A 13,681-nucleotide genomic window follows, 5' to 3' on the forward strand; every position below is an offset into this window, starting at 1 on the left:
AGAATTATACCAGCGAAATTAATCTACAAACTTCTAAAAGATCTTGGCCTGTCTGGAACTAAGGGAATATATGTATATATATTACAATAAAGATTAAATATAGACGGGTACGGGTCGAATCTCGTAATTTCGTAAATTTTTTTAAGGATTAGTGATGTTCTGCCTGATACGACATTTGTAAGAGACAAAACAAAATCTGTAGATTCGTTGTCTCTAAAATTAAATGTGTTTATGACCACAAGCAAAAAGTGTTGTTTATTCGTAATTTTGTTAAGAATTGGCTTTATGTGGTATATAATTCCCCGACAGTTACTGGGATGAAGACATAAAATTGTTATTTACATTAATTTTGTACAATGAGCAAAGAATGACTGTTTTTTTTGTAAGTTTCCAGGTTTAAACATATCTTCATAACTTACTCCCTAATAATTTCAAATGTATATATTGCTGTAAATATCTTCTACTATGCCTCTAATGATTATCCCATTTGGATAATGACATACTGATTTATATAGGGAATTCCTATTCTAATATCAGTATACGCAAAATAAAAATTTAGTAATCGATTTTGATGAAATGGTACCAATCTATAAGCATATATTTAAAAAGAAAATTAAATAATTATACTAAATCAGTATATAAATAACGATGACCTGAAGTAACATTAAAAAGAACAAATTGGGAACCGTCTTCCTCTTTAAACTCGGTTAAAATCCTTAATTTTAGATACAAGCAAATTAAATCTAGACTACAATAATCGGAAAACAGTATTAATTTATTTATTATCACACAATTCACTATACAATTTCATCAAAATAAAAGATATTAGGAGTAAAAAATACACTTTTATACAGCCTTACTTCCACCGACCTTTGCCTTGCAAAATAAAACAGTAATTTAAAAAAATCAATGACACTAAGGTTTATTTTTCTGCCCTAATTGTAATTTTCCAATAGCTAATGTTAACCAACCAATAATAATATAAAAAAGAGATTATTTATGGATATGTTATTTTTCTTTTTCTATAATAGGTTCATTGTAATTTTAGATTCGTTAATCCAATTCGGCCATTTCCAAGTGATACACCGCGTTTCGTTTACGCAGATATTTCAAGAACCTCTCTACACTAATCTCTTCATTGCTGGGCACTTTTAAAGTCGTATTAGACCCTGAGAATGTCATAAAATAACTGTTAACCTCAAATTCATCTTATTTTTTAGATATAATACATCCTATGATCATAACCGTGATATATTTTTTAATTCAAATGAGTTTCTTGGCAGTTCTTCTGAATTGAATCTATAATATACCTACTAGAATACTGAACTGGACGGTAGGGAAAATGTTAATACAAAATAACTATGTTCATAAGCGACCAAAGCGGCAAAAAACGTCCTACATGAATAAATTATTTTTTATTTCATTTAATCTAACTTCATATTAAAATTCATTAAAATCTGTTCAGTCGTTTAGCTGTAAAAAAGCAAATAGAGAACACACGAATTTGTAATATTAGTACATATATATCGCATTTATATGAACACAGAATGTTTCTATGAAAAACTTAAAACTATTAAAAAATATATAAATTACTTTTTTAATACCGAAAAAAAAAATAACCTGTGGATAATGGTGTGCGGGATGTTTGAGACATATCGATTACTGAAATCCGATCATCGCTATCACTCTTGGTCACATAAATTTCTGTTGGTCCTTCGTTTTTACTATTTCCATTTAAAAAAATAAATATTAATTATAAAAAAAGATATAAACGTCTTTGTATGTGTGTTTGATTTGTACTAGCAGATAGATAATTTTATAGGAAGTAACTTAGGGTACATTATTTTATTTATTTTTATTCAAAACAGCAGCAGGACTTATGGAGCGGCTGAAGGCGAACTCCCGTCTGACGTATACGACTTTAGTCTGAGGGCACCACTAGTAAGCTCAAATATCGGATTCAGACCGACGCAGTTTCGATTCCCGTTTGAATTGGACGAGGGTTCGATCGGAAGAGCTTCTATTTTATATTTCTTAGTAAAATTTAGTAGTCAGTTCTTCAAACTTTTTTTTAAATGTAGTGCATAAAAAAATATATGTACTAAAATATATCTATATGTAAGTACAGAAAAAAAATCATTACGATTTCAGTTTTTTAATTCACGCTATTTAAAGTACCGACAAGGTCTAAAAACACTTGTAAGACAAACCTAGATCCGGTCAAGTCCGAACAGTCGTCTTGTACGGTCTCCATCGCAGAATCAAGCATTTTATCGTTAATCAACCCATCACTATCGATGTCAATATATTCATCATGTCCCGACTCCATAGAAACAGTGGTATCATTCATATCACTCTCCTCAATCGTATCCAAATAATCGTTAACTTTATCGATTTCAATCGAATCATCGTTAATCGGATGCGCCACAATCTCGAAATCGTGTTTAAAATCTTTCCCGTACAATTCCTCTACTGTTAGCTCGTATACTTTATCGATTATATCATCAATGATACCGATTATAAAGTTGAATCGATGTAAGTCCTCGTTTCTGTTCGGATTGTCGTACTCGCATGTAATCGAGCCTTCTTTTGATGTCATTATTGTTATTTGTTTAGAAGCGAATGGCTTGAAACCTGAATTTTAAAATTCAATTATTAAATATATAACGAATGAAATGTTAATGACTTACTCTCTCCCTTTATGTGTACTATCTAAAGATGAGTTTTAAAATGCCTTTTTCATTTTATGTAATTGGAATGGCAAAGAAACTTAATAAAAAAAACAACATAAATTTTCTAAAAAAAGGGCGAGCACAATAGATCTGTGCATTTCGCAGTGCTACAGATCTCTTTAGCACCAAGTAAGACTCTTTATAAGAAAACTGAGTAGCTAGTTTCGCACGGATATATGTATTATATATATAAATATTCCTCTTGAATCACTCTATTAAAAAACCCCTTCAAAATCTGTTGTGTAGTTTTAAAGATTTAAGCATACATAGGGACAGACAGATAGTGACCGCGACTGTATTTTATACTATATAATGATGGACAAATAGTTTATATATGTATACATTTATATTTACCAAACATGTCTCTACTGACGCTATCCCTACTAGGGTTTCTAAGGCATAGCCTGGAACGTCTCGTTCTAGTGCTTCTTTCCGATATCGTTCTGTCTGGTGAGAGTCTACGACGCGACAGTTGAAATGCTTGTGTTGTTAAATACTCTTCTTGTGGCTAGAATAAGATTGTATTGCGCACAGTGCAAGCTATAGACCTTGGTGGTCTGGCGGCTTATTACCTTGGGTTCGATGCCCAAAATAAGAATTTACTTTAATTTACTTTATTTAATAAATATATAATTTTAGTTTATATTTTTTAACAAATTACCAACAACATATGACACTGCGAAATGTCTTTAAACTGATAATTAAATATTTTTGTTCTATTTGATTTAATAATTCGGGGTGAAGTTACACTTTAACGTACGACTTTCCTTGCCTATGATCGCAGGTTCGATGCCCGCAAAAGATTTTATTATGCATTATGTTGTTACAAGTGTTTTTATTCCTCGTCTAAGTCCCACTGCAACTATTATATATATATACATATATGTGTGCATTATATAGGGACTAGAAGATTTATTAAAAACAAATTTATAGACAAGTTTCATAAGTCGTCTTCGTCAGTCATATGCACTTTGGACCTAAATAATAGTACTCGTTTTATAGATAATTTCTCCCAAATAAACAGAAACTTATTTTATCTAATGCAAAATATTGTATTTATCTACTAATATACATATTAGCAATATCTATCTATCTATCTATATACTGACCTTTCATTGTCAGTTCATACTTAATCTTGAATTACTCTAATTTTATTTCTTCATATATTTTCTATATGCAAAAAATATTTCAATAATAATTTATTTAACAACACAAAATACCCTACTTTATATTATAACCTAGTGTACCATGTAACAAATGTATTGACTTTGGCCCTATTTTTTTATATATTAATGAAAATTTTATATATAATAAAAACAAATAATTGATACTTTAGTTCAGACAAAGTATGTTATTACTTAAGTAAATTACTTAAAGAGATTCCGTTAAAAATCTAAAATTTACCCTGCTAAATATTACCCCTAAATTACCCTAAACTACGGTAAAATATACTAAACTTGCAACACTGCTATCCACAACAAACCGTTAACTTCATCCCGATGAGATTTGTCATTCTAATTATATGGCGCAGTAGAGAGGTTGTGATGGGTTTGATCAACAGGGCAGCTTTTGGACCCGTGGCGGAGAGAAGTGCCCGGATATGACCGTAGACAAGTGCATCAACAGGGCTTGGACTAATCAAAGAATCAAGCATTTTATCGTTAATCAACCCCATTTTATCGTTAATCAACCCTATTTTATCGTTAATCAACTCTTCACAATCGATGTCATTATATTCATCATGTCCCGACTTCATAGAAACAGTGGTATCATTTTGATCACTCTTCTCAAACGTATCCAAATAATCGTTAACTTTATCGATTTCATTCGATCCTCATTAAAGAGAGCGGAAAGATGGGCGTGGATTTGACCGTAAACAAGTTCATCAACAGGGCTTGGATTCATTGAAGATTACTAACAAACTAAATATGATGAAATTACAGTCTCGGTGATCTGACGGTTAGCACACCTTTTTTTATATCTTAATAGATTTCATTGCTTATATCTATATATTTATTTTATTATCCAGAAACTATTTGTATTGTGGTTGAAATTATAACATTTTTGCTGCTAATAAATTGAATTTGCCCTTAAAATGTTTCCGATTGTGTATTATCTTTAAACTATTGAGCAAAGAGTTAAACAGCTTTACTGCTTTACTAAAAAGATAAGCGTCTTGTCTTTAAAAAAACGTTACGAATAATGAGAACTGTATTGTATACTTCAATATTGATATAGGATAATTGATATAGGATTATTACGTGTTACACTTTTATATACCTTTCATATTTTATTCTATGAGAACCGATTTTAATAACTGTTGCCTTATTTGTTTCCTGCTAGAATCTCATGGTCCCATATAAATTAGTCCAAAATATGAGCAGCATGTCTTGATTTATACTTCATTATTTTGAAGTATAAATCAAGACATGTACCCAAATCGTATCGATTTTTTTTAAGTCAGAAGTCGGTATTAACTGCCGTGTGACTGAATTTATTATACATTTGTTAAAGATAAACAAGTTACGCCATTTTGTCTTGGTCAATTAATATATTCTGGTCAATCGGCGCAGACAGAATCTAGTCGCTTTATTTGTCCTGGATATAATGAACAGATTATACTCACGTTCCGAAGAAATAGTCTCTATCTCCAAGCCGCTGGCTCAAGGAGTTACAACACTGCTCAACCTGAAATTAACAATCTATTTATATATTTACTAGTCCCGGCTTCCCTTGACTGGTGTACATGTATTGTCTATATAAACCTTTCTCTTGAATCACTATCTACTGCTAAGAACTGCATTAAAATCAGTTGCGCAATTGAAACGCGAACACACAACGAAAAAGACTTCAATTTATACTATGAAAGGATTTATTTACTCTTTATTACCACAAAAGTAAAAGTAATAAGGGCGGTCTTATTGTATAATCTCTTTCAGATAACCTTTGAGTAGAGGAGAAAAGACGGCCGAATAGAATCAATGTATCAATGATAAACTTTGTTAAAAAAAAATGTTATGACTATTCAAAAGTGCTTCAATGTAAGTTTATTTGAATAAATGATTTTCTATTCTATTCTATTCTTGTATGTTTAAAAATAAAAAAATAAAAATTCCTCCCACACCTCTCCCCTCCCCCCTTTTAATGAGTGATAAGTTATGGACGGCCCCAAACCATAGAATAAATCTTACTTACATCAGATAACACCTGTTCCAATGTCTTCTCCTGCCAGTGCAGCGCTTTCAATCGTTTGGATACTGTGTTCCTTTTCGCCCTGGTCTGCAACCAACCCAATGGCCACGGGTACACTGATGAATTCCGTACTTTAGTGACAGCATTGTATGTGTCGTCATCCAGCCATGATATGTAAAGCTGTTGATAAAAACCTTGCATTAAGTTAAATAACTAAAATATAGTTTTCATAATTTTATTAATATTATAAACGCGAAAGTTTGTGAGTATAGATGTTTGTTACTCTTTCACGCAAAAACTACTGAACTAATCTCAGGACAATTTACACAGCGCCATCTAGACCCAAATTAAGCTAGCGAAAGCTTATGGTATATATATTAGGGTTTGATAACTACTACTATGGTATTGATAATTGATACAAATATATAGATTTTTTACATAGAAAACACAAAGACCAATATAAACAATCATACTCATGAACACAAATATTTGTGCTGTGCGAGTAATTGAACCTGCAACCTTTGGAAGTAAGGTGGTGTGTTAAACTGGTAGGCAACAGAGGCCGTCAAGTATATAACAACTACATAACTGAAAATACAGTGTATATATAAAGCAATGACTGTATGTTTGTTCATAGACAAATATAGATACATACCTCAGCATTAACTAAAACATTAGTAATGAGACTCATATACGCTCTCATCTCTGCCTTCTCCTCTGTAGACAGACGGCCACACAATGATACTCCCTTGTTGGCAGCAAACTGTACGATTGGCTCCAGCTCGGAGACCACAAATGCACCACACTTGATGAATGGTACTCTGCCAGAGGGCGACATGAATTCCGCATTCCATCTCATTTCTACCTCAAACGGGAGGTTACACATCTGTAATAATTGACTAACTTCAAGAAACATTCTCTCTGATGATTCTCAATTCAGTTAATTTTATAATTGTAATGCAGATATCGAAATCTGCATTTCATTTCATTTCTACATCCAACGAGAGGTTACACATCTGCTATATGAGCTAGGGATAGTACAGAAGATACCCTCAAATTTTTCTGTACTTTCTATAGCCCATAATTAAATACTTTCTGTGGGAACTTTATCCTAATTCCTCCAGTTGTTTCTACATGAAACTTTAATATACAAACAAACAGTTCACAATTTAACCAGTTTGTAGTAAAATATACTATAAAGTTAACACAAATAATAAATATCTATGTAAGTAACCTTTAAGAAAGCCTGGACTGCTAAGCAGCTTGCATTGTCCGGTAATAGTATCTGTTCCACTTCGTAAGGTTGAAACAATTTTACATTGTCTGGCCATGGCTCTTGAGCTGAAATGCAATAAATATTGTTTTTTCGATACAATTTACAAATTATTTTATTACTAAGACTACCTTGTGTATGCATTTGTGTATGTCTGTGTCATTGCTCATAAAAACTTTTGGAATTCTATTTTGGAAAAAGAATTTTGGAATTCTATTTATTCCTTATTTGTGTAAATTGTTATTACTAACACCTAATAAGGATTCATCATGCACTGTTTAAATAATAACAAATTCAGCCACAATTGGAAATTTACATTGTGGGTTATAGCTAGAAACACACACACAACTCATTCAAACAAACATTTCATTATAAAAGTCACAAGTTTGTTAGAATTATAACATTCTTAGCCAATAGGTATATTTATAGTTATTTTTTTGTATGATTTTTTTATTCATAGATGATAGTGGAAGACTGCTCACACAATTTTATATATTGGCATGACACCAGTGGAATATGATTGTTTGAACATGAAGCCAGGTCAGTTGGCATAATGTGATTAATTCACCAGGAATTAACCATAATGGATTCTAAAGAGAATCACATATAGGTCTGAAACATACATCGCTACCCATAGACAAAACTATCCCCATTACAAGCAGTCCCTCTCACCTTGAGGTAGGGTAATTGCTAGTAATGTGGACTAATAGCCACATTGCTAGCAATGTTTCAATGTAAGGTTAACCTCCATGTGATTCTCCCTGGAAACCATTATGATAGAGTCCTGGTGGATATGCCACAATGAGCTAAATGACCTCATGCTCATCTTATCATCCTCCACTGGTGCCCCGACAGCGTATACCGTTAGCGCGGGCAGGTATATCATTCCATTACTATCCACAAAAAAAAATCTCCCACGACTCCCGTTGGAGGTTTTTTTACGTACGATTAGGAACACTGTTAGAACACCTACAAACAATTTCTTTTTCACATACGAGTTATCAAATACATCACTATTTATAACAAAATAACACCATTTTCTTAAATAAAACAACACATTTTTTTTTTAATAAACACCAATCGAATATTATTTAGATAGGTACCAAAAGTATAATTATCCGTTGCTTTCATTTTTACACCTTATCAATGAAAATACTTGACGAAATGACACAATAGTGGCAGTTTATTCTAATATAGGTCACCGCGTTTCTAAATTCGGTGATGGTGTCATAGAAAACAACACAGTAATGCTGCAAAATAGAAATTATGTAACGACCATAAAATATTAATATCACCATAAATATCAGTGATATTTGCTTACCGTTCAGGGTAGTAATAATGGAATCTTTTATCTGAAATTCCGGCATTGCGCTTTAATATTTTCTAATTAATTGTTAAGGATTAATAGAGTTCGAGTTTTGAAATTTTCAAAACAAGAACTTTGATAAGATTCGATATCACTGTGTCAGGCAGCAACTTAGAATCACAGATCATAGATATACTGACATATCTCTCACAATGATGTCATAGCGACAGTAAATAAAAAAGAATGACAGTTAAGAAAGGAATTGTTGATTGTTGACTTGGCTGTATAGGCTGAGTCCTTTTGCCTTTCTCTAAAAAGGGAAAAACCGAATCAAAAACAAAATAAAAATGATTGAGTTGACTTATTCAATATTTATGCCCTCAACTTCATAATTGATTTTCGGATTAACTTTTTATATATATTTGTAAATTCATTGTAATGAAAAAATGGCGATAACCGCTTTCTAATTGGTTAACCTAGTAGGTACAAACTATAAACATAGTACACTTCGACTTTCGTTTATAATTATTATTTATGATTTGTTATTTACCCATCTGTATAAGTTTTGTGATATTATCTCCGACACATGCCACATTGTTGTTCAACAAATTAATTCCAAATGCAAATTCTTCGTCGTCAAAGAAATCAAAAGGTCTTTCACATGGTTCGGTTTTCTTTGCATCTAAAGAAATATTTGATTTCGAATTTATGATATCAATATACTTGTGAAAAATGGCTTCTCCAATTTTGCTGGAGGGCGACAATGATCTTGGAGTTACTGTAGGAGATTTAAGTGGCTTATCTGAAGATAGGGTGTTATTTAAAGTTTTAGTCCGATCATTAGCCCATAAACTATCTGCACACATTTTTGATTTCTCCGTCAAATCGTTTCAAAAATTTCAAATTTGTATTATATACCGAATATGATATATAATTATAAAAAATGACAGATGTTCAAGACAGATTTTCATTTTTTAATAAAGGTGACCAAGAAAGGCAGTATATTACAGGAATATAACTAACCCGCTCTAAAAATGAAGCCGTAAAACAATATCTCAAAATAAATAAATAATTACATAAACTGCAAAGCCTGGCCATGAATTATATTGTATCTATAATATACTGTTAATGCCAATAATGTATCCAAAACCGAAATACAATATGAAAAAAAAAACTAAGAATAAAACTTATTTAATCTGTGCTATTTGTACTATTAACGAAATCCAAATAACTATATTTTTTATTTGATCTTTCTTTAAATTATACATTGAAATTGTACTAATTAGTTATTTAACGTGTAAATTGAATAATTTATTATGGCTGATGTTCTTGATATAGAGAATTCAGAAGAATTCGAAGTCGATGAAGACGGTGAACGTAAGCGACTGTCAAAATACTATTTTGTTCAGCCTATTTAGTCTTATTAAATTAAATATAGATATATATTATTATATTTAATTTTTATTACTAGTTAATATATGGATGTACTAAATATTTATATATAAGTTTTGAAGAAAAATAATCGAGATATTATTTTGTAGGTTATGTTATTAACATAACTTTCGCCACTATTTTGTATCTATCTATTATTCCCTTTCAATTAGAAAGGCGATCTGTTCTATCTAATAATTTACTATATTATAATAATTAGCCTGTGTTCGGAGATATTTTCATCTCCGTTGTCATCTTCTATAAAGTTTTTATGTATAATGTTTTCGCCTTTGCGTCCTGGTGCGTACCTGGATACCAAGGTATAATAATATACATAATATAATAATAATTGTATACCCAGGAAAAACAAAAGAATCAGAATGAAACAACTTCCATGGCCTGTTCCCTTTTCTCTAGGAATTATTCCAAGGAGAATCATATGACAGAACATATTCCCATAACTAGCAATTTTTCTCTCCAATACATCCATTTTAGCGATCGTAATTAAATATGTTTTAAAGATTCACTCATATTACTATTTTAATATTTTTCAGAGGGAATTGCTAGGCTAAAGGAAAAGGCGCGAAAACGCAAAGGAAGAGGTTTTGGCAATGAAGGAGGTGGCGGCGGAGCTTCTGAACGGGGGAACAGGGGGAGGTAATATTATTATTCTGATTATAGCCACAAGGCTGACAGCAGATAGAAAGAGAAATAATAAAAAAAACAAAATATTATATTACGATATAATGAGGCAGAGGCTATTAAACTTATGATTAAATCAATATAATTGCTATTTAAAGTTTATCTAAATATGTGAAATCATCAGCATATGCATGGGAGTATGTCAGTCAGATCATAAGATATGTTTCAGTTGAAGGCAGTGAAATTACAGGATAATATATTTAGTGTTAGTGATACAAAACTATTATCAGTGTTATTATGAGTGTCATATGATAATGTGATGTCCAAGTATATAGGTGATGGTTACCAGTTACCATCAGGTGGTCCGTCAGTTTGTTTATCATACTAATGTAAAGGTGTAGCAGGTGGCACATGGACTAGGAATGGAGAGAGATAGATAATGTTAGAGGCCTTAGCCAATCAGTGGCATAAGGACAGGTAGTTGATGCATAATTTGTTATATATATATCTGTACATAACTATTTTATAATGTAAAATAAAAGATTACTGTTTCAATAGAGGCTTATATTATCTTATATATAAAAATGAAATAACATTTGTTAGTCATAAAACTCGAGAACAGCTCAACTCAGAATTAGCCAATTCAGTCCGAATTGGCTAATTCTAGTATTGAAATATTTGTAGAGCCCCAAGAAGGTAAGTGGTGAGAAAATATGAAGAAATTGCATAGGATATAGTAAAAATTTTATTTTCCCATAAAATTAATATATTTGTACTTGTCAAACAGGGTTTAGAATTTATATTTAAAACTGTTCAGAAATGTATTATGTAACTAAACTTCAAAAACCTTTGACATATTATTTAACTCGGAAGGGCAAGGAGTTTCTATGGTTAGATAGTTATTAATGAATTCCAACATGTGACTTACAGGTATGACAGCTTAGCTCCAGAAGGTGATGGCAACACACCAGGACCACAGAGATCAGTTGAAGGTTGGATATTGTTTGTGAGCAATGTACATGAGGAAGCCCAAGAGGAAGATATTCAGGTATGAACACACTTCTGATACTGTTTCCTAGACTCGGTGATATAATTGTAGCATCTAATGTATGCAAATGAAAATACTATGCTATGGTTTTCTTTTTACTATGGATTACATATGATTTCAGCATCATAATATAAAATGAGACATTTTGACCAAATTTCCTTTATATTTTCAGAACCAATTTTCTGAGTTTGGTGAGATCAAGAATATCCACTTGAACTTGGACCGGCGCACTGGTTTCCTGAAGGGCTACGCTCTTGTCGAATATGAAACCTATAAACAGGCTGCTGTAAGTCATTTTTGCTTTACTCACTATTTATAGGAAAAATAGCCAATAAATAGTTGTCTGTCTTTTTCAGCCGCCAAGGAGATTTAAAGCTGTTTTGATTGTGGGGTAACATCTTACTCTGCTGCTATTAAATTTTAACTTGGTTTTTGAAGTTACTTTCATGACATAGACCTTTTAACTTGTTCTATAATTCACCGAACACATTGTAATATGAAATGCACTGTGTATGATAACTTAAGTATCTATTTTAAATATTGTCTTTGGTTATAAAATCAAATGTGAAATGACAAACTTTCAAAAGTATAATTCTTCATTTTGAACTCAAAACCTCACCATGATTACTTGAATATGTGTTTGTTTAATTACAGAGCGCTCGTGAGGCTTTAGACGGCGCTGACATTCTGGGTCAGTCCATCTCAGTGGACTGGTGTTTCGTCAAAGGCCCTACGAAAGGCCACAAGAAAAGACGATAAAAGACTTTAGAATACTGTGCCTACAGTGTTATGTATACCACTTTACATACTCGTGCACTGCAGATTTTGTGATGCTTTGAAGAACAGCTATTTTGTACCCATTTTGTTTTTACAAGGATATTTAATTAATTAATTGAATGTACATTTAATTATGTTTTATATACATAGTGAATTACTGCGGAAGGTTTTGTGGTGAATATGTGGGTACCTCTCTCACCTATTATAGTAACTTGTTTTTATATGCTCTATTTCGGTTGGAAGGATCAATACGGCATTGAAATTATAGGGCAGGAGTTCGTTTAGAATATCCTTCAATTGTTATTACTAAGGAACTAAATAGTGAACTCTACAACAAAGAGAGCATAATAGAACTTCGTTTCGTCGTTAATAATGCTGTTTTTGGGTAGGCCTTGGTATCACGACATTGTGTTATATCCTAACCATGTGCAGCCATTCATTAGACACTTATAATTTGAATACCTTACCCTTCATCGAAACAGATCGCAAAGCAAGCTGCTAGGTTAATTAAATACGGCAGAGATATCCACGCAGAGTAATTAAAACATCTTATATCTGTGGTATAATTCGATTAAACTTCAGCCAGTTAAATGGTTTTAGTATTACATTAAGAAGTAGTTCATTGCCTTACTTTCATTCTATTGTTGGATTTGGCGCAGTGTGATCCCTACTGGCCGTCATATGCATATAATCTTTTTTACAGTCCATCCGTCTTTTTTTTGTGACGTCAACTTTAAATACAAATTTATATTAAGTACGTTGTTTAAGACATGGTCCGTTACATTGTTAGTTTGTATCAAAAGTAAATCCAATTTCAATACAAGTAATTCATTATGTATTCTACTAGTTTAATTGTTATTGTAATGGATCAAATACGGAATAAAGTGCTGTTCGCAACACTGTAATGCTCCTTAATTAAGCTATAGTAATTATAAGCTGAATTTCTAAATTTATTGTTTTATTTCCACCTCATGTTGCACAAATCTAAATATTACTACGATATTTTTTTATGAATGATAATGTAGACTCGCCTACGCTAACAGTATACACTGGCAGGGCAAAGTAGAATATGATAGGATGACCATTAAGTCTAGCCAGTTAGCCTATGCCATCGAAATTCCTAGAAATAAACAATGAGTATGATTGTGGGTTAATATAGGTATTTTCTATGTACGTACATACTACATGTATACAATAAATACTATATTAAAAGATGTATTTCTGTCGGTTTAGTACCCATAACACTATATCTGATGGGGAAAGAGGATTAGTAATGTTGA

General features: G+C 31.8%; 2 protein-coding genes across 2 annotated transcripts; one reads left to right on the forward strand and one right to left on the reverse strand.

Annotated features, from left to right (window-relative positions):
• Positions 1-1,053: 1,053 nt before the first annotated feature.
• Positions 1,054-9,426, reverse strand: LOC131855207 (uncharacterized). The gene is made up of 11 exons (XM_059206450.1): positions 9,054-9,426; positions 7,159-7,265; positions 6,580-6,810; positions 5,928-6,104; positions 5,359-5,420; positions 4,216-4,366; positions 3,087-3,240; positions 2,183-2,634; positions 1,774-1,799; positions 1,621-1,724; positions 1,054-1,169 (listed from the first exon to the last, which is right to left on the reverse strand). Exons 1-11 carry the CDS (start codon positions 9,367-9,369, stop codon positions 1,054-1,056), a joined length of 1,896 nt encoding a protein of 631 aa, XP_059062433.1. The 5' UTR covers positions 9,370-9,426.
• A 265-nt stretch (positions 9,427-9,691) lies between these two features.
• On the forward strand, positions 9,692-13,329 carry LOC131855297 (RNA-binding protein 8A). The gene is made up of 5 exons (XM_059206550.1): positions 9,692-9,880; positions 10,489-10,591; positions 11,507-11,624; positions 11,797-11,910; positions 12,279-13,329. The coding sequence occupies exons 1-5, from the start codon at positions 9,820-9,822 to the stop codon at positions 12,381-12,383; spliced, it is 501 nt and encodes a 166-aa protein (XP_059062533.1). The 5' UTR covers positions 9,692-9,819; the 3' UTR covers positions 12,384-13,329.
• Positions 13,330-13,681: the final 352 nt, after the last annotated feature.

Source organism: Achroia grisella, unplaced genomic scaffold (assembly GCF_030625045.1).
Source record: "Achroia grisella isolate CSIRO2021 unplaced genomic scaffold, CSIRO_AGI_Agris_v1 utg1360, whole genome shotgun sequence".
NCBI classification, from domain to species: Eukaryota; Metazoa; Arthropoda; class Insecta; order Lepidoptera; family Pyralidae; genus Achroia; species Achroia grisella.